General features: G+C 41.4%; 2 protein-coding genes across 10 annotated transcripts in view; both read left to right on the forward strand.

Moving 5' to 3' along the window:
* The window catches only part of STIM1 (stromal interaction molecule 1), a 174735-nt gene extending 170500 nt beyond the window's left edge, over positions 1-4235 (forward strand). For 5 of the 8 annotated variants that reach the window (XM_069471093.1, XM_069471095.1, XM_069471098.1 and 2 more), the window contains one exon: positions 2293-4232. In XM_069471093.1, coding sequence (XP_069327194.1) covers positions 2293-2809 — 517 coding nt within the window. In that variant the 3' untranslated portion in view covers positions 2810-4232. Of the gene's footprint in view, positions 1-37; positions 75-2292 lie in introns of all 8 variants that reach the window. The other 3 variants (XM_069471099.1, XM_069471092.1, XM_069471094.1) reach the window with 3 other exon arrangements.
* A 1087-nt stretch (positions 4236-5322) lies between these two features.
* Positions 5323-19807, forward strand: part of RRM1 (ribonucleotide reductase catalytic subunit M1) — a 42209-nt gene continuing 27724 nt past the window's right edge. The window contains exons 1-4 of one of the 2 annotated variants that reach the window (XM_069469307.1): positions 5323-5647; positions 11285-11373; positions 16278-16455; positions 17907-18007. In XM_069469307.1, the coding sequence (XP_069325408.1) occupies positions 5629-5647; positions 11285-11373; positions 16278-16455; positions 17907-18007 (387 nt within the window). In that variant the 5' untranslated portion in view covers positions 5323-5628. The remainder of the gene's footprint in view (positions 5648-11284; positions 11374-16277; positions 16456-17906; positions 18008-19807) is intronic. The other variant, XM_069469309.1, reaches the window with a different exon arrangement.

The following is a 19807-nucleotide window of genomic DNA, read 5'->3' on the forward strand; positions in this document are numbered from 1 at the left end:
TGTTCACTACTTAATTTTCTTTTGCACCATGCACCAGAGGATCGTCTCTAAAGGCAAACAGGCTCTCTAGTAAGGTCAGTAGCTTGGTGGGAGTCTAAGGCAGCCCAGCCTTTGGGGAGGGACCCATGACCTGATTGGGCTCAATGATTTGGGAAGGGAAGGTGAGCCTGCCTCTGAGGACCTTTTCCCTCCTACATCTCCCCTGGTTTGCTCTCAGGTAATTATCTTTCTTTGACAGTCTCAGCTTTTAGTTGATGAGGGAGGCATAGAAGGATGGTAATCAAGACCAGATGCATCTTGGGCCAGGAGAAGTGAGGCTAGGAGGACCCAACCTCTTGACTTCTCTTCCTTGGTGTTAGAAAGGTAGGCTCCTAGATCCTCATCTCATCAGCTGAGAGGGCCCCTTTTCTCAGTGTGGTTGCACCCCAGAACTTCCTTGGCACCTTTCTCAGTAGTTTATACATGTGTGGAGAAGGTAGAACATGGAGAGGATCATCTTGGGGCTTAGAGAAACCAGGACACGTTTAGATAGAAGTAAGGACAGTGTCAGATATATAAAATCACATATGAGACTGAATATCTATACACACTAGAGTATATGGCTGAAACAGTATTTATAGAATGGAAGCTAGAGATAGACTTGTTCTCTGCTGTCCCCTGAGTCCAGGAAGGTACTGGCCCATAGGGTGGCTGCTTAGTTGTTTGCTAATGAGAACTGAACCTACAGTAGCTATGAGCTTTTGCCTCTTTCAGCAGCCTGGTGCCCTTTCTAATTTCTGAACCTCAGGCTTTTTTCCAGGTCCTGTAGTGCTTTCCATTCCCACTCATGGCACTTCCCCTTTGGCTTCCTGATTGACATTTAAATATTTCCCTTAGCCCTTTCCTCTGCCATTGCTGTGGGTTCTCAGGCCTCTGAGAAAGCAGAGGGAGGGTTCAGGACTAGCAGGGGACCCCCATGTCTACCTTTTTGTTTGTAGAGGCAGGAGTATCATCCGGAATTGGTTCTTGGTCTACATAGGGATAGCCAGCTCCTTAAAGGGTGTCAGGTTTCTGGACTAGCCTGTGTGTGTGCATGTTCAGTGTGTGGTGGCATGTCTCCATAACTCAGCCTTGCAAAGAAGCCTCTTGTGACTGGCTCCCAAATGGGCCTTCCAGCTTGGCTGGCCTCATCATCTTCATTTCCCCAATACTTTCTACATTTCCAAGTGCTTTGCCAACATATTTGATCCTCCAGTCTTGTAAGATCACTGAATTGGTGTTATCTTCATTGGGCCAAAATTAAGGACCAGCAAGGTTAGATGACTTGTCCAAGATCACACAGAAGAATCCAGAGCTCTTCTGAACCAGTGCTCCTTCAAGGCCAGTATGCTGTCTTTCTTTGCCTCCCTGTCAGCAGAGCTCTGACAGAGACTCCAGCCTTCCTGCTGTCACCACAGACTATGGTTTGAACTCTGCAATACTTGTCTGTGACCTCCTTTGAATCCTGTGAGAGGGTTAGAAGAGGCAGCATCCTGGCCTTTTGGGTGGGTGAGGGATTGTTTGCAAGGCTGTTGTAACTTCACCTCCCCAGCCTGGGGCAGGTCCACTGACTGCATGTGCCCTGTTCCCTTGGGACCTGGCCCAGACTGGATGTATCCCAGGGTGTGACAGGAGTAAGTGGGGGAGGAAGGCATGGAAAATGGTGACTCAGAGCAGTATGTAGGTTCTGTGTTAGCTTAGGGTTGAGTGCTAAGAAATCTAGCCAGCTATGGGAAAGCATAGATTTTACTGAGGAAGATGCCTGTGGAATTTAAGCCTGTGGTTGCACCAATTCAGAGCCTGAGCATTTAGCAGTGGTGGGGCCCAGGCATTGGAAAGCCCTTTGCCAGACATATGATTGGTATGATGACAATTGTTTTTGTTTCTTGTTGTCTGTCTCTTCTCTCCCCATCACTTTCCCCCTTCTTTCTTCTTTATCCCCTTGGTCTTTCTTATTTCTACCGGCTTTTCCTTTTGCTTTTCTTTTTCCACAATTCTACTCTCCTCTCCCTGTCTCTTCTCCAATCTATCCCCAATTCCTATTCCTGCCTCCTCTTTTATCTTGTACTTATGACCTACTCAACTTCCTTCTATTCCTTATTCCTCTCTTCTTCCCACTTGCCTGTTCATCCTATTTCTCTCATGCCATGCTGTGTATCCCCATTTTCCTATCCTGTCCCTGTCATCTCATGTTGACCCTCTGTCCTCTTCAACTTTTCCCATATCCCTATCCTGTATATGTCCCTTTCTTCCTCTCTGCCCTATGTCTTACAGGGATTTGACCCATTCCGATTCGGAGTCCTCCCTCCACATGAGTGATCGCCAGCGGATGACCCCCAAACCTCCTCAGATGGGCCGTGCTGCAGATGAGGCTCTTAATGCCATGACTTCCGATGGCAGCCACCGGCTGATTGAGGGGGTCCACCCAGGGTCTCTGGTGGAGAAACTACCTGACAGCCCTGCCCTGGCCAAGAAAGCAGTATTGGCGCTGAACCATGGGCTGGACAAAGCCCATAGCCTGATGGAGCTGAGCCCCCCAGCCCCACCTGGTGGCTCTCCACTTCTGGATTCTTCCCGTTCTCACAGCCCCAGTTCTCCAGACCCAGACACACCATCTCCAGCTGGGGACAGCCGAGCCCTGCAAGCCAGCCGAAACACACGCATTCCCCACCTGGCTGGCAAGAAGGCTGTGGCTGAGGAGGATAATGGTTCTATTGGCGAGGAGACAGACTCCAGCCCAGGCCGGAAGAAGTTTCCCCTCAAAATCTTTAAGAAACCTCTTAAGAAGTAGGCAGGATGGGGGTGGCAGTGATGGGACAGCTTGTCCTTCTCTGGGTCGTTTGCCTCCCCTTCCCTTCCTTCCATCAAGATATCTAGCCCCTAGAGTAGGGCAAGGGAGGGGCTGGCTCAGGGGCCTGGGCACTGTACATACCTACTTCCCTCATCCTTGGGTCCTTCATCATTATTTATTAACTTACCACCATGGCCTGCCTGCCCTGCCTCCCTCCCAACCATGGGCTGCTGCTGTCACTCCCTCTCCACTTCAGTGCATGTCTTAGTTGCTGTCCCCTCAGCTCCCAGCTCCACATCTGGGGTCCAGCTTCTGTCTCTGCTGTCCCAGTTTTGAGGTTTGGTTTCTTGTTTCTGTCTGTCTCTTGCTTTCAGGCTCCTCCCTCCCACCACTCCCCAACTTCCCCTAGCAGTTGCAGGGAAGATAGGAGGAATAACTTCTGAAACCTCTGTCTCAGATCTATTCCCCCATACCCACAATGGTTCTGTTCGCTCCAGGTGTGTGTAGGACCTAGCGCCAACTCTTCGGAGTTTGTTCTTTGGAGATATTATGGGCCAGAGGGAACCTCATCTTAGAGCTCACTCAGGCCTCCAGGGGTCCATGGGGAAGTGAAGCCAATTTCCAGAGAACAATCCACGAGAGTTTTGAACAGAGGCCAGGCTTGGGGATAGATCAGGAGACCTCTCTCAGTTGGAGCATGAGTGGATGCCAGAGCTGTGGGTTATAAAGCAATCACCTTTTCTCTCTTCTCCCACCCACCCCTGCCTCCCTATTACCGCTGCTCCCCCACACTGCAGGAGGGTTTGTCTCTAAGAGGTGCTGCCCCAAAGCTCCCCAAGCATCAGTACTCCTAGGGCTCAGGACAATTGGTTCCCCTGGTCAGGGGAGCCATAGCCAAGATACAGGGCTCTCATGGAGCCCTGGAGCTTTTGGCCAAGGCTGTTGTCATATTTCTGAACCAAAAGACAAAACAGGCTAAAAGTAAGAAAAGAAATCTCCTGAATTTCCCAAGTGCCTACACTGCATACTCCCCTTGTCAGACCCCATTTTCAAGTTGCTTTATAGCCTGGGCCAGAGGCTCAAAAAAAGACACACCCAGTTTGAGGAAGGGGTGGCTAAGGAAGATGGTGTAGGTGAAGGTGGCTGTGTGACCACTTCCCCTCACCCTTCCTACCCTCTAGACAACTCTCTCCCTTACCTGTTTTTGCTATGGCTATAAAGGTATTTTCCCTCTGCCCCACCCCCTGCCATGCCTTTATCCTGGGATCCCATTTTGGGCCTGGGGTGGGTGCACCTGGGGCTGGTCTTAGGAGGGTGCTAGTTTGCAGACTGCCTTGTACCCCCTGGACACCCTCACATGGGTTTTCTTTGTTATTTCATAAGACTCTTTGAAGTCCAATAAAGCATGTAGGAGATTTTAACCTCTGCTAGCTTTGACTCTCATTGTGTTCTCTGTGCTCTCTGTGGCATGACAGGGGGTGAGAAGAGACTATTCTTCCTCCGCCCAGGGAAAATGAAATTTGAATGCACATACCCAAAAGCTCTATGGGTAGGGTTACCAGATAAAACACAGGATGCCCAGTTAAGTTTTAATTTCAGAGAAACAATTTTTTAGTATAATCTCATGCAATATCTAGGACACATTTTATTTGCTAAATCAGGCAACCGTATCTCTGGGCCATCTTGACCCTATCTATCCCATAGCTTCACCTATGACCTTCCATGACTTTTAAAATTATTATACTTCACAGGAAGCCTGGGCAGCTTCTGGAGAGCAGGGAGAAACCAATGAAAGGTTTTGAAAGGTTTTAAGGGAGAGAATGCCATAGATGAAATTTCATAAAGATGAATTTGTGTAGCCGAAATCAGAAGCTTCTACACTAGCCTTGTACGTTAGGGCTCTCATCTACTCCTACTCTCCACATTTAGTCACCAAGCCCATCCTACCTCCACAAGATGACAACTACCTTATTGTTGAAACTGCCTCTGCCACCATCCACTGGAGAACCCAAAAAACAAATGGGTCCTGGCTCTGCCCGGCTTAAAACTCTCTCAGGGCTCCGATTTCATTCAGGATAAAATCCAAACGCCACTGGCCTAGCATGGCTTTCTTCCAACTCAGTTTAACTGAGTATAAGGCTTCTCAGTGCCGACCTAAGAGCCCTGAGGATCCTAGTTGCCCCCGGCTTTGGAGCCTAGGCTAGAGCCCATATCGGACAGCAGTTTCAGGGTTATTACAATGGAAGAAAAAAAAAAAAAGTGTTGTGGATGGTTAGGTCTTATTTCAAAAATTAGTGAACCGTCTAGACTTTGGCGGGGACGCGCAGGCGAGAGGGGCGGGGCCTGACCTAGCGGGCTTTGCGTGCTACGTCAGGGTCCGAGGCTCCCGGATTCGGCTTTGCCCACATGCAACATGGCGGCAGGTGAACCGCTTGCTCGCTGGGCATGTCCACACATGCCCAATGTGGCTGTGGTAGAGGCGCAGTTTCCTGGGCCTTGCCCAAACTCAACATGGCCGCTAGAAGGCGAAGCTGACTTTCTGCTAATTCTGCCTAACCTCTTCCCGGGCGTGGGTGGGCAGCGTCGAGTAACGTCAGAACGCTACTCTGTGCGTCACGGGTGGCGGGCGCGGGAAGGGGATTTGGATTGTCGGCGCCTGTGCCCCGGTGAGGAGAGTGCTGTCTGGCCCCAACTCCAGTCTCCGCACCTGAGCAGCCCCTGGAGCCTAGATCTTCACGCTCCGCCACCTTCTCGATCCCGCCGGCCCTCAGAGCTGCAGCCCGGTCTCGAATCGCTCAGTGCCTCAGCCGCTAGCCGCGATGCATGTGATCAAGCGAGGTGAGGGGCCTGGGAGGGGGCGGCGAGGTGGGGGAGGAAGGGAGTGAGGAAGGGGATGAGGAGCGGAGTGAGGGGACGCGGGCTGCAGCGGCTGCAGCCGTGGGAGTTACCGCCCAGCCGCCGGCCTCCGCGGCTTCCCGCCGTTCCTGCCCTTCCCGCCACGGCCTCCCGCCCTGTCAGTTAGCTTGGCCTTCTGCCTCCGTCTCTCGGCTTTGTCATCCTGCCGCCTTTCAAAAGAGTAACACCTACTCTGTATCAAGCAGTCACTGCGTGCGCCCAGCACCTTCCAGGCACTGTTTTATTCCTCACTGCAAGCCTCCGAGATAGGAATTATTAGCTCCACTGTACAGATGAAGAAACTGAAGCTCAGAGAGGTTTGGATGACCGACCCAAAGTCACCCAGTTAGCTGACAGTGAGACCAGGGTTCGAACCCGTAGCTGACAACACAGTTTTTTATTTCAAAACCGTGGGATTGGTGACCGGTCACAATCGTAACCGGTGACCAGTGATCGGCACAGGGGGCAGCTAGGAAAGAAGAAACGGACTCGGTACCTTACAAGGGCACCTGTCAGTTTACTGATCTCTTTTGGGGTGAGAATAGGGGTATGGGGTGAAAAAAACCAGATCCCAGACAGACAACACCGTGGAGTTTGTCCTTTGTAATATGTAATACTCCTTTTCCATATGCCCCAGGAGTATTCACAGAGGAGAGTTTGGGACAGGGACTAACTGTCCTTCCCCCTTCTGGGAAGAAATAATCAAAGAAGGGTGACCGAGACATCTGACAAGATGGGGACCGGGAAGGACCAGGGACTTGTATTCTTTCGCAACAATTATTTCCCATTAGACTTGCTGAATACCTCCTTTGTGCCCAGCCCTTTGCTTGGCTATGTAAGGTTATAAGAGGAGACAGTCCCTGCCTTGGGAATAGGTTTAATCAGGTTGGAAGAACAAGAACAACACATATGTATAACAGAGAGCCATATGAGACAGGTATGAACAAGGTTTGAGTTGATCTCCTTGCCTCTGTTAAAGCAATAGAATTATTTCAAAATTATACCGGTTGATTGGATGTTTCTGCTTTGTCCACTGGCTGTCAACATTTCAAAGATGGGGACTTTCCTGCTCACACTTAGCACAGGACCTGCCATGAATGGGTTCTCAAAGAAGGAATGAGAATAATTAATGTGAAAATGTAGGATATGATGAGTGCTCTGGGTAAGCAGGTACTTGATTTGGTTTTGTCCAGCCATCTGGACAGCCATCTCTTGGTTTAACTACAGCCAAGAGATGAAGTGGTCAGGGGAGGCCCTTCTTGTTTTGAGTACCTTAAGGACCATCGTTCTCTGAATTTTCCTAACTCTCCATTTTGGCCAATGAGACCAAAACCCAAAATACATGGTGTACTTTCATTGATCCATTCCTATGAGTGCGAGATGAGCATCTAGTTTTTAAACCTTTAGAAAGAGATATGGGAGAGATGTTTGAAGATAGTCTTATGATAAGTCAGTTTCAAAGATGAATTGAAAACTTGTGGACCTACTGGAGTGGGTAACACCTCTATGTTGAATTTTTAACCTTTGGGTCTACTTTGAAATACTGTAGTTTAAAAAGTGCTATCTATAGCTAGCTCTAAAAGGCAGGGCTTATTTTGTTTCTCATTCTTTCAGAGAGCATAATTTGATCCAGATGGTTCATGCTCCAGATTCTGCCATTGTAACATTCAGCAAGCTTTGTTAATATACCGTGTGTACTTAAATTTATATCTTTACTTCTGTTTTTTAATGTGCATAGGATTTTTTTTTTTTTTTTTTTTGGCTCCCTCTTATTTTTGGCATACCAGTGAAGTAGGAGAAGACTAACTCCTGTAGTTTTTATGTAATTATTCAGGAAGGAAACTGGCAGTACTTACAGAATGTGCTAATATTGTGCTAAATACTGTAAGGGTAAGGCAGCTCCATCTTCAAACAACTTGAAGTTGTTAGGGATTTAGGAATAACCCATATGAAGATTGTTAGATAACAGAAAGGGACTGTAGAAGAGTTTTTCACATCTGTTGTCAGTGAGCTATTTTTCTGAATGGAGTATCATTCTTCAAGGAGATAACAGTTAAAATAAAAATGAAGTAGCTGAGTTGTGAACTGCTTTGGAATTTAGTATAGTGTTTTCAAAACTTTGGATTGTAACCCATAGTAAAAAATAATTTTACATACCTGTACATGTATATACATAAAATGATACAAAAGTTTACAAAATAATATCTTCTAAGGCATCCATTTGCACTCTGGTAATCTTCTATTCCAGATTCTTTCCCTATGCCTCCTTTCCTTCTCTTCTCTTCCCTTCCCTCCCCCCTCTCCCTTCCTCCCTCCCCCCCTTCCTGCGTGCCTGCCTGCCTTCCTTCTTTCCTTCCTTCCTTCCTTTTTCCATTCATAGCTCACTATATTATTTTACAACTCTGCGTGGATACTGTGCTGGATATTGGGATTACAGTGATGAGTAGGCAGACATGGTTCCTGCTTTCAAAGATCTTACAGTCAATTGAGAAAGATAGACAAATAAAAAAGTAATATAATAAAATGTGATAAATACTTTGATAGGTAAAGTACAGGCCACAGTAACCCATTCAGTTATTCAAAAAGCATTTATTTAGCACCTCTTTGTGCTAGGAACAGTTTTAGGTGTCAGATTCAGCAGTGAACAAAAACAAGCTAAATCCCTTTTCTCATGGAGTTTACATCCTGATGTGGGTGGGAGTGGTAAGTGTATGTAAGAAATAAGGAAAATCGGCCGCAGGGGCGGGGTGGCTCACGGAGGGAGGGAGGCCGAGGCAGGCGGATTGTTTTAGCTCAGGAGTTCGAGACCAGCCTGAGCAACAGCGAGACGCCGTCTCTACTAAAAATAGAAAGAAATTATATGGACAGCTAAAAATATATATAGAAAAATTAGCCGGGCATGGTGGTGCATGCCTGTAGTCCCAGCTACTCAGGAGGCTGAGGCAGGAGGATCGCTTGAGCCCAGGCGTTTGAGGTTGCTGTGAGCTAGGCTGATGCCACGGCACTCTAGCCTGGCCAACAGAGAGAGACTCTGTCAAAAAAAAAAAAAAAAGAAAGAAAGAAGTAAACATGTAAGAATCAGTTAATTTTGCGTAGTGGTTAGTGAGCTGATGAAAGCAAAAGAGGATAATGTGATAAAGTTAAGTGAGAAAATAATCTTGGATTAAGTAGTCAGGGAAGGCCTCTCTGAGAAGCTGACATTTGAGCTGAGCCCTAAATCGTACTAATAGCCAGCTATGTGAAGATCTGTGGCCTGAACATTCCAGGTAGAGGGAATATAAAGCTTGTAGTTTGTAGAAAAGACACATCCTTGGTCTTATAGGATTAGCAATGTTTTCTGAAGAGAGAAGAATTCAAGACAGTTTATAACCATGAGGAAATCAGACATTAGAGGATTTCAGAGGAAGAAGAGGTCAATGTGAGTTACAATGGTTGGGCAGGTTTCATGGAGATGTTGAGAGTTGGAGGATGAGTAGTAGTTAGATGTATAAAAAGGTGGAAGAGGAACTTTTAGGTAGAGTAAGGTGTAAGCAATGATGCAGATGTGGGAATGGGAGGCCCTAGTATAACTTAATGATATTTCACAGGGAACAATGGAAGAGGACAGGTGGGGCCAAATTAAGGAGGGCCTTGCTTGAGAGAAGAGATTAATGTAGGCAGTGAGAAGTAGGGATTAATGATGTGATAAAATCAATATCTGGATTGAAAAATTGACCAAGTAGAATGACGGGATAGGGAACAGTGTGTCATTGGATCTTTAGACCTTTAGTCTGCCTCCCATTCTCAAGTGTGAGTTAAAATAAATACTGGTGTACTTTTTGTCAGTTTCCTGATTAACTTAAGAACTTCAGGCAGCTGTAAAATTCTCTGTTTGCTGATGTTGCTTTGTGGTTACCTGTCTGCTTAGTTAGCCAATTGGTAGAGCACTGAGGGCTCAGCCACGATGTGGGCCAGTTAATTAACTGTGTTCTGGAGTTAAACACTGCAAATGTGAGACTGGTCAGAAAAGGAGATCACAGTAGTGATCAGAAAGAGAAGGGCTATCTTAGTGCTAATATATTAGTGTAGAAGAAAAAGCAACTTGTTTTAGAGATGATGGGTTAATACCGATGTCTTATCATTCATTCATTCTTTATCAGACATTTGAGAACTTACCCTTTGCCAGGCACTAAATTTGAAAATACAGGTGTGAATGAGAGGGCCGAATGTAAACAGATGTTTAACATGTTGCTTATTAGTTACTATGTACAGGTTGAATATCCCTTATCCAAAATGCTTGGGATCAGAAATGTTTCAGATTTTGGAGTATTTGCATTATACTTACTGGTTGAGCATCTCTAGTCAGAAAATCCAAAATCCGAAATGCTCTAGTGAGCATTTCCTTTGAGTGTTACAATAGTAACAAAATTTCAGATTTTGGAGCATTTTGGATTTTCGGATTAGGAATGCTCAACCCATAGTTACAAAGGATTGTAGGTGCACAGAGTAGACAAAAACTAAATTAGTATGAGACACTTACATTTATTGAGTGCCTGTTATGTATCACATACTGTGATCAATGTTTTTCCCAATAAGTTCAGTTTTAGTTTTATACAATTGTTATACCAAAGTTGTTTTAACAAAAGCACTTTTTAACTTATTTCATTTTATTGTGATAAACTGATAAGGTAAGTAGAACAAATGAAGATCTGTGAAATGACTGATAATATTTTGTGGCTTGCCAAAGGTTAAGGCTATTTAGTGATTGGTTATATCTACTATTCCTGGGAAGAATAAATAAAGGTTGGATGAGCTACTATTTGAGGTTAAACTAAGAATAGTGGGATTTTTTTGTGTGGAAGGACAAAGGGGAATACGTATGACCTAAGTCTAAAATCATGAAAAATATTAAGTAAAATATATAGTATGTCAGATGGTGATAAGTGCTATGGAGAAAAATGAAGCATAGAAAGGGAAGGGAGATAAGAAGAGCAGGGCTGTATTTGGGGCATTGCAGTTTAAAACAGTGTCACCAGAGAAAGTCTCACTGAGAAGGTATCATTGAACAAAGACCTGAAGGAGGTATCGGTAGCCAGGAGGCCAGGGTTGCCAAAGTAGAGTAAGAAGGATAAGAAAGTTGGAGATGAAGTTGTGGAGGTGGGTGCACAGGGCAGGTTGTGTAGGATTCTGTGGACTATTTTAATGATTTTGACTTTTATGCTGAAGGAAAGCCACTCTTAGGAATTTTGAGGGAGGTAATGATATGGTTGTGATTTAAATATTAAAGGATAATTTTGGCTGCCATATGAGATGGCGAAAACATTATTTGGGAAGTTATTGCAGGAATCTATCTGATTATAATATAAGGGAAGTGAAGACTTTCAGTAAAGAATCCATATTTTTGAAGATGACATCAGAGAATACAAAAATAATCTCTTCATGAATCTGTTGGGGGTCTGAATCTTGTATCTGTGAAGTAGCATTTCATGTTGGTCAAGTTAAAAAGTTTACCTGTTGATGACATTTGATTCTTTGACATTGCCATCTTAATATTTGTTAACACGACTCGTATGTCCCTAACAATATGGTTTGATTCTTCAGATGGCCGCCAAGAGCGAGTCATGTTCGACAAAATTACATCTCGAATCCAAAAGCTTTGTTATGGACTCAATATGGACTTTGTTGATCCTGTAAGTAAACATGGTTTATATCTTGAGTTCCTTGCTTCATATATTTCTTTCTGCTTGTTTCTTATCTCTGGCTCTTCACTCACCTGATATGCTTTGATTTGGTATCCTGGCTGTACCCTTGGATATATTATAAAATGTGAACTCATTACTTAAAACTTTTTTTCTTAATTTTGTTCTGTCCTTGAGTTTTCACTTTTCAGAGAACTATGAGTGTGAGCGAGACTGGGTGTGGTGGCTCATGCCTGTAATCCCAGAGCTGTGGGAGGGTGAGGTGGGAGGATTGCTTGAGGCCAGGAGTTTGAGGTTACAGTGAGCTATGGTTGTGCCACTGTACTACAGTCTGGGTGACAAAGCAAGATCCTGGTGCTTAAAAAAAGAAAAGGAAAGAAAGAATGTGAGCAAAGTGTAAAATTTGATATGAGAACTTAACATCCAAGATTTACTTGAGTAAATTATTCGTAAGTGGAAAGGCCTATATAGTAAAACTTGTTTTGGAATTGTGATCATTTAGGTAGGGACTGGTTTGAAATTTTCTTTCTGTTATCTTTTTAAAAAGAATACGTTTAAGTACCATAAACTAGATTTCATGGGGACAATATTTAAATTAAGGAGAACAAACTATTCATAAGCAGGTTGCTCTGCTTTTCTCCTTATTCTTTTGTAACTCCTTTACTCTAGACCAGGGGTGGGGAAACTTTTCATGTTGAAAGGCTGCATTAGTTTAGCTGTAATCAAATAAGGCCACATTCAATAAACTTCAATTAGCTATACTTTAAAATGTACATAATTTTGTAGAAATCTAATTACTATGTACTTAATAATTTCAAAAGATGAAAACTGTTAATTTTAAAGTCAGCTAACCTTTTAATGACTTTGTTATGTCTGCTTTTTGTTGGAAAGCATTTGAATATTTGGTCACAGCATGGAGTTCCACAGTTTCAGTCATTTGTGACCTTAAGGGCATCTTGATTTGGGTTAGGTAGGAGAATGTAGATCCACAGGAATCCGCGATTGAAAAGTAAGAAAGCATTTTTCAGGCCTGTTGCTGAAGGTGTGGGTATTCTTTTTTTTTTTTTTTTTTTTTTTTTATCTATTTGTTTTTTTTTTTTTTTTTTTTGCAAAGGTGTGGGTATTCTATGTATTTTTCCATATTTCAATTGGATCTTAGCATCAAACAATGACTTTAAAATGTCATATACTAAGAACTCAATCAAGTCCATCTGTAGTTTGTTAGGTGCCTTAGTGATATCGACTAGGTGAGGCTGAAATGCTAATTTGATTGTGATGTCGTAATTCTCAAAGTCAGCGAACGTTTCATTGTATTCTCCAATTAATAGGTCTATAATAGTTGCATATTCTTCAAATGATTGTCATATATCATCCTGCTCATCCAATAATTCACATTGCTGATTCTATTCTTCATAAAATTTAACCATCTGTTTTCATAAAGTTTTAGCTAACACCTGTCCCTGTGATAGCCAACACACTTTAGAGTGATACAGGCAAATCTACATTGAATACCTCATAGTTCACCTGTAGCGTGTTATGAAACTGACCATATGCAAGGAATATTGTTAACAATACTAATAACTTGCTGCAAAGTGTCACTTAAAATAGTAGCTTTAGCACAGATTTTGCTGATGCAAGATATAATGAAAAGAAATAAGAGCATCTGGAGCTGTCAATTTTTTTTTTATGTGCAAAAAACCCTGCATTTTTTCTGTCATGGAAGGTGCACTGTCTGTATATACATTCACTAAATTTACCAAATTTACCAAAGTCCAACTTAATGACATTTATCTTGAAAGCTGTTGAAGATACCTAGTTCTCATGTTCTATTCACAAGAGTGCCCAAAGCCAGTAACTCTTCATAGCAAAAAAAATCTTTTGTTATGACCTGAATAAAGTATAAAACCTCAGCCAAGGCAATAGTATCAGTTGATTTATCCAAAGCGATTGAATAATATATATTTTCTTTTTGCAGTATTGCATGAAGTTGTTCTGTTAAGTTCAAGGCTAATTCATGCTGCTGATCAGTTATGGTTCTCCTTGAAAGGGGGACTTGTTTGTACTTTGAAATGTTATTGGGGTCTAAATATCCTATAACTTTGACGATGCATTCTTTCACATTTTCTACAATACTGAATGGCTTTTCTTTTTTCCTGAGTATATAAGCTACTTTACAAATTGTTTCAGTGGCATTATTTCCCGGTCTGCTGCTTGAAAGAATTGTCTTTGCTTTTGCTTTTTATCTTTTAATTTCTGCAATGAAATCTTTCATGACTCTCATTCTAATTTAAAATACTTGTGGTCCTTATGAGTGTTATAATGCTGCCGAGCACTGAATTTCTTTACTGTTAATATTGCAGTATAACAAAGCAAGCAAATCATCTTATCTTTAGTAGAAACAAGATAATATTGCAATTCCCAATCCTCATTAAAAAATCTGTTTTCTTCCTTCAGTGTTCTCTTGGTCTTCTTTGACATGATGGGCTGTTAAGCAGACAGAATTAAAAAATAATTGTCAAGATGTACAACTATTCACAAATTCTACTTCAAACAGAAACACAGTGCACCATTGTCAAAAGCTGATAACGGACTGGTGTACTTGACCCCCATAAACTCTGACCAACCAGCCTCTGGTGCCAGTGAGGCGGAGGAAGTTAGAACTAAATCATGAGCGTACCAGCCGTCAGTTTACCCCTTATGGCTACTAATGTTCTAATTGTGCTTGTCCATCTGGGAGGATTATTTTGTTGAAACTTATTTTATTCTTTGGTATTTTAAATACATTCACTTTAAAAATAAAATATAAAAGATGAACAAAAATGTATTAGTAAAAATAAAAGGATTTGTTCTGTAAAATTTGGGTTCAGTCAAAAGGCTGCACTTAAGGACCTAGAAGGCCACAGATTCCCCAACCGTGCTCTAGACCCTCATCATTCCTTATCTGGATTGCATTCTATGGTCTCTGAAGCGTCCTGGCCTTCCTCTAATCTTGCCCATGTCAAATCTATCTTCTGGATGTCTTCTAAAACGATCTTCCTAAAATGAGAACCTCTAAGAATTCTTTTTTCAAATGCACCTGTATGTATTGCTGCAGACTTATTTAGGTATTTTATCTGTACTACTATAGCACCTGTGTTCACCTCATAGCTTTAACCACATAGTATGGAAATTAATTATAGGCCTCTGTCCTCCCGTAGAATTGAGGATGGGCTGTATCTTGTGATATCCTCAGTGCTTGACACATTTCTCCTTAGATACTTGGTAAATGTTTAATTGACCAAAGTAAGTTTGGTCAAGAGAAAATGATTTTATACATCTTTAAAATATGCTTATTATAAATTCTCTTTTACATTTAGGACTTAGACAATAATTAGAACAGTAGAATGTTATAGTGCTCATCTCATCTCAGGGATGAACCTGAGAGCTCATCCTATTTCATCTTCTTTGTTTTATAGATAAGGAAGGTCCAAAGAGAGAAGAGGAGTGACTTAAGTTAGTGGGCATGTAGGAAGAAGAACCTAGGTCTCTTAACTCCTACATATTCTATTGCCTCATGCAATACTACATTTCAGAGTGCAGGAATGTTGTAGCATACTTAAGCTTCTTAGGGTAGATTCTGTTGAAAAAGTCTGTGTGCTATTAGACCTGGCACAGTTAGCACACAGTTGTTATTTTAGACTGAGTTCTGATTACTTCCCATGTAGCACCAGAAACTATTTAGACTTCACTACTCATACTTACCTTATCTGCTGGATCGGGGGAGAAAGTGAGCAACTTGGGCTTAGCTATGTTGTTATTAGAATAGATTGCAAACTATTACAGTAATTATACATACACACATACATGTCATTTTTGAGGGGGGTATGCTTTGTTCAGCTGGGAAATGCATTCATTGTCTGTTGGATTAAGCTGTTTTTTAAAGATTCGGTAAACATACATACTATACATACAACTTAAAATTTGTTTTTCTTAAAAATGTATGGTTAGCCACTTTCTGCTGTTAAAAAAATGTATGGTAATAACTTGTGCATTATGTGCTTTAAAAAGTGGAACCTCTTATAGGGTCTTGAAAACTGAAATGCAGTGAAGTTTAATGGGATTTGGGGCCGGAAGGCTAAGATAGTGATATAACCTTGGGCAAGTCCCAGTAACCTGAGCCTCACGTTCCTCATGTAAAGTAGTGATAGTAATAATCATCTCACAAGGTAATTGTGAAATGTCAGAGATTATGAAAGTTGAAACATTTAGTAATTTGTGAAGTGCTAAAGAAAGAGTAGTCATTAAATTATTAGATGACTCTGCCTCAACCCTAATTCATACCTTCATCTCCTTTAATTGGAACGATTAAAGTTTGATTCGTTTGCTTTCCTATACTTATCCTTAGGTGGAATTGGGGGAAGAAGAGTAAGTTTGGACCCGGAGCTCTGATCACATAGGAGGAATTTTTTTTTTTTTTTTTTGAAGGGACAGAATCTCACTCTGTCGCCCAGGCTGGAGTGCAGTGGTACAATCATAGCTCACTGCAGCCTAGAACTCCTGGGCTCAAAGGATGAGAATTTGAATGAAAGATGGGGAAATACTTAAAGAATCATTGGTCTGTTTTCACTTATTTCTGTTTGAGACTGTTAATCTTTTAAAAGGCTGTGCTTAGACTTTTCTTATATAAAGGGACGTCTCTTCATTGTATATGTAGTATGCATTTTCTGACAATTTTATGAATTAGTAATTCTCATTACTAAGTTTCCCACAGCCTACCATTCTAAAAAATAATTTTTCAGAAAAGGAAGTTGTCTGTTTTATTATGATATAAGTTTGATTTTTTTTCTTAATTGTTCTTTTAAAGAAGGTATTGTTTCTTGGGAAAGCTCAAATAATTCTTGGTTTTGTTTTTATAGGCTCAGATCACCATGAAAGTAATCCAAGGCTTATATAGTGGGGTCACCACGGTAGAACTGGATACTTTGGCTGCTGAAACAGCTGCAACCTTGACTACTAAGCACCCTGACTATGCCATCTTGGCAGCAAGAATTGCCGTCTCTAACTTGCACAAAGAAACAAAGAAAGTGTTCAGTGGTACGTATGTGATGAAAAAGTTAGAAAGAATTTAATATTCTCAGAAAATTAATAAGGGTACTAGAAGGAAACCTTGAATGTCAGAAGAAAAGTTACATCTTGTTTAAAAAAGCAAAATGTGTAAATTAGTGGCAAAGAGGGGACCAGAACTTCCTATTTCTCCATGCTGCTGACCTGCTGCGTGAAGGGGTTAATGGATCTTTGTTGATTGTGTCTTTTGTTCCCTCTTTTTTTTTTTAAAGCCTGTTTTAGGCAGTTGGTGATGATATGATTGGAAAAATGAATAATATGTATTGACAAGTTCTGGGTTAAACAAAATTTTACTGGTTGCTCTTTTATCACCATTAGCGAACACCTCATTCTATCACTCCCATTCCACAGCTCAGGGAATGTGGGCAAAGGAAGGTTAAATAATTTGTTCGGTATATAAGAAGCCAGTGGTAGACTGAGATTAGGAATCTTTTGGCTCTCAATTTCATATCTATTATGTAAGGCCTCAAACATTATATCCTCCCTCTTCAGTAGATTTACTGTGAAGATGTTAGTCCTCCTGAAATTAATCGATAGATTCAACTCAATCCCAATGAAAATACCAGCATTTGTATTTGTGCACTTTTTATATGTAAATACAGAGGGCCAAATACTGCTATGACATCTTGAAGAAGAGTAGAGTGAGAGTACTTACTTAATGATTGTTGATAGAAGTGAACTGCTTGGGATGATAGATTCTGAGTTTTTTCTTTTTCTTTTCTTTTTTTTTGAGGCAGAGTCTCCCTCTGTTGCCCAGGGTAGAGTGCCGTGGCGTCAGCCTAGCTCACAGCAACCTCAAACTCCTGGGCTCAAGCAATCCTCCTGCCTCAGCCTCCCGAGTAGCTGGTACTACAGGCATGCACCACCATGCCCAGCTAATATTTTCTATATATATTTTTAGTTGTCCATATAATTTCTTTCTATTTTTCTTTTTAGTAGAGACGGGGTCTCGCTCTTGCTCAGGCTTGTCTCGAACTCGTGAGCTCAAGTGATACACTCGCCTTGGCCTCCCAAAGTGCTAGGATTACAGGTGTGAGCCACCACGCCCGGCCAGATTCTGAGTTTTAAGTTGTATTTCTGTTTTGTTAGAATAACTATTGGTGAGAAAAGATTATAATTTCTGCATTTCCTTATTTTCAACCAATAATTCTCAATGGGGGCAGGTATGAGAATCACTTGGGAATCTTTTTAAACTACAAGAGCTTACACTCATTTTAACTCTGGAGGATTGCTTCCTTAAATGAGGCATTATTATGTATTTATTCAACATGTACATGTTTATTCAATACTTTCTATGCTAGGCACTGAGGTTTGTTGGGATGAAAAAAAAAGGTTGAGAACCTCTGTTTTAAACTATTATCTGAGGATTGAATTAGCTGTTAAGTGGTCTTGACATTTTTATTTTCTGTTGTGTTTTTTAGATGTAATGGAAGACCTCTATAACTACATAAATCCACATAATGGCAGACACTCTCCCATGGTGGCCAAGTCAACACTGGATATTGTTTTGGCCAATAAAGATGTATGTATAACATTTTTTTAGTTATAAAATTTCTAGAAATTTTTTATTAGTTTTGTTTTTTTAAATAACGCACATTTTAGAAAATTTAAAGACTACAAAAGAGATAGGTAAAGACTAATTCTTTTTCCTGCTCTGAATCTTGACTTTACTCTCTAGAAACAACTTTGTTTTATCATTATTTTAGTTTAGTTTAATTTTAGAGATGGGGTCTCACTCTGTTGCCCAGGCTAGAGTGCAGTGGTGTGATCATAGCTCACTGCCGCCTTGAACTCCTGGGGTTAAGCGATCCTCTTGCCGCAGCCTCCAGAGTAGCTGGGACTACAGGTGCATGCTACCACACCTGGCGAATTTTTCTGTTTTTTTGTAGGGCCAGGGTCTTGCTCTTGCTGAGGCTAGTCTCAAACTCCTGACCTCAAGTGATCCTCCCACCTTGGCCTCCCAAAGTGTTGGGATTACAGGTGTGAACCACTGCTCCTGGCCCTATCATTTTTAAATGTATTTTTTCAGAGCTATTTTGTACATACATGTGTACACGTGTGTGTGCACATATATATTTTTCTTTTCAGTGGTAACATACTTTGCATATTGTTCTCATTAATACTTTTTTTTACTTACAAGTATATTTTAGAGATTGATCTGTATAATCATTTATGAATTTACCATATTCTAACAGTTGCATAACATTCTACTTTATAGATATATTGTCATTGTTATGTATATGTAAGTATTCCTCTAGTGATGAATATTTTTTCCATCTTTCACTGAGGTGAATATTCTTGTATGGTAGGTGTTTTGCCTATAGTTGAATATATCTGTAAGCTAAATCTGTTAAGTAGAATTGCTGAGCCAAGGTGTATGTGAATTCAAGATTTTGCTAGACATTGCCAAACTGACTCCCAAAAAAGGTTACTCAGGTAAAATTTTGAAAGATCTTGCTTAGTATCTTGAAAATTATCCAATTGTGTTTGAACCCCTTTCTTTACTAGATCCCAGAGGACAGGGGAAAAGATGTATAGGTCCAGCTAGCCCTTTTACGCATAGGATTTATTCACCATAGATATCTGGACAGGTTAGAAACCAGTTGTAAATTTAGATAATAGGATGCTTAATTGACTGTCTCTCTAAATATGTATCTGATATTAAAGAGACTAAGAAAAAAATAAAGAGATTGAGAGAAAACTGAGTTGTTTGTGTGTTATTTATTTGTATAATCTTTTTTCTTTTTTGGAGACAGAGTCTTGCTTTGTTGCCTGGATTAGAGTGCCGTGGTGTCAACCTACCTCACAGCAACCTCAAACTCCTGGGTTTAAGCAATCCTGCCTCAGCCTCCTGAGTAGCTGGGACTACAGGCATGCACCACCATGCCCAGCTAATTTTTTCTATATATTTTTAGTTGTCCAGCTAATTTCTTTCTATTTTTAGTAGAGAAGGGATCTTGCTCTTGCTCAGGCTGGTCTTGAACTCCTGACCTCAAGCTATCCTCCCGCCTCAGCCTTCCAGAGTGCTAGGATTACAGGCATGAGCCACCGCGCCCGGCCTGTATAATCTTAACTACAAGTTAAAGACAAAAATAAAACAAAGCAAAGCCTATGTCTAAAAATAAATATTGATAGTCAAGTGTTTCAGTTCTCCATTATTCATGGAAGGCCTATACCTACCATGCTACCTTTGGCAACAAAAATGCCCTTAAAAATTTAAGAGAAAGGAAAAACAGATTTTCACATAGATTTTTCAAGTCCTTGGACATGGATCATTATGTGGAAACACTTAGAATTTTGAAAAACTGGCTCCATTTTTTTC

This window comes from Eulemur rufifrons, chromosome 6 (assembly GCF_041146395.1).
Source record: "Eulemur rufifrons isolate Redbay chromosome 6, OSU_ERuf_1, whole genome shotgun sequence".
Taxonomy (NCBI): Eukaryota; Metazoa; Chordata; class Mammalia; order Primates; family Lemuridae; genus Eulemur; species Eulemur rufifrons.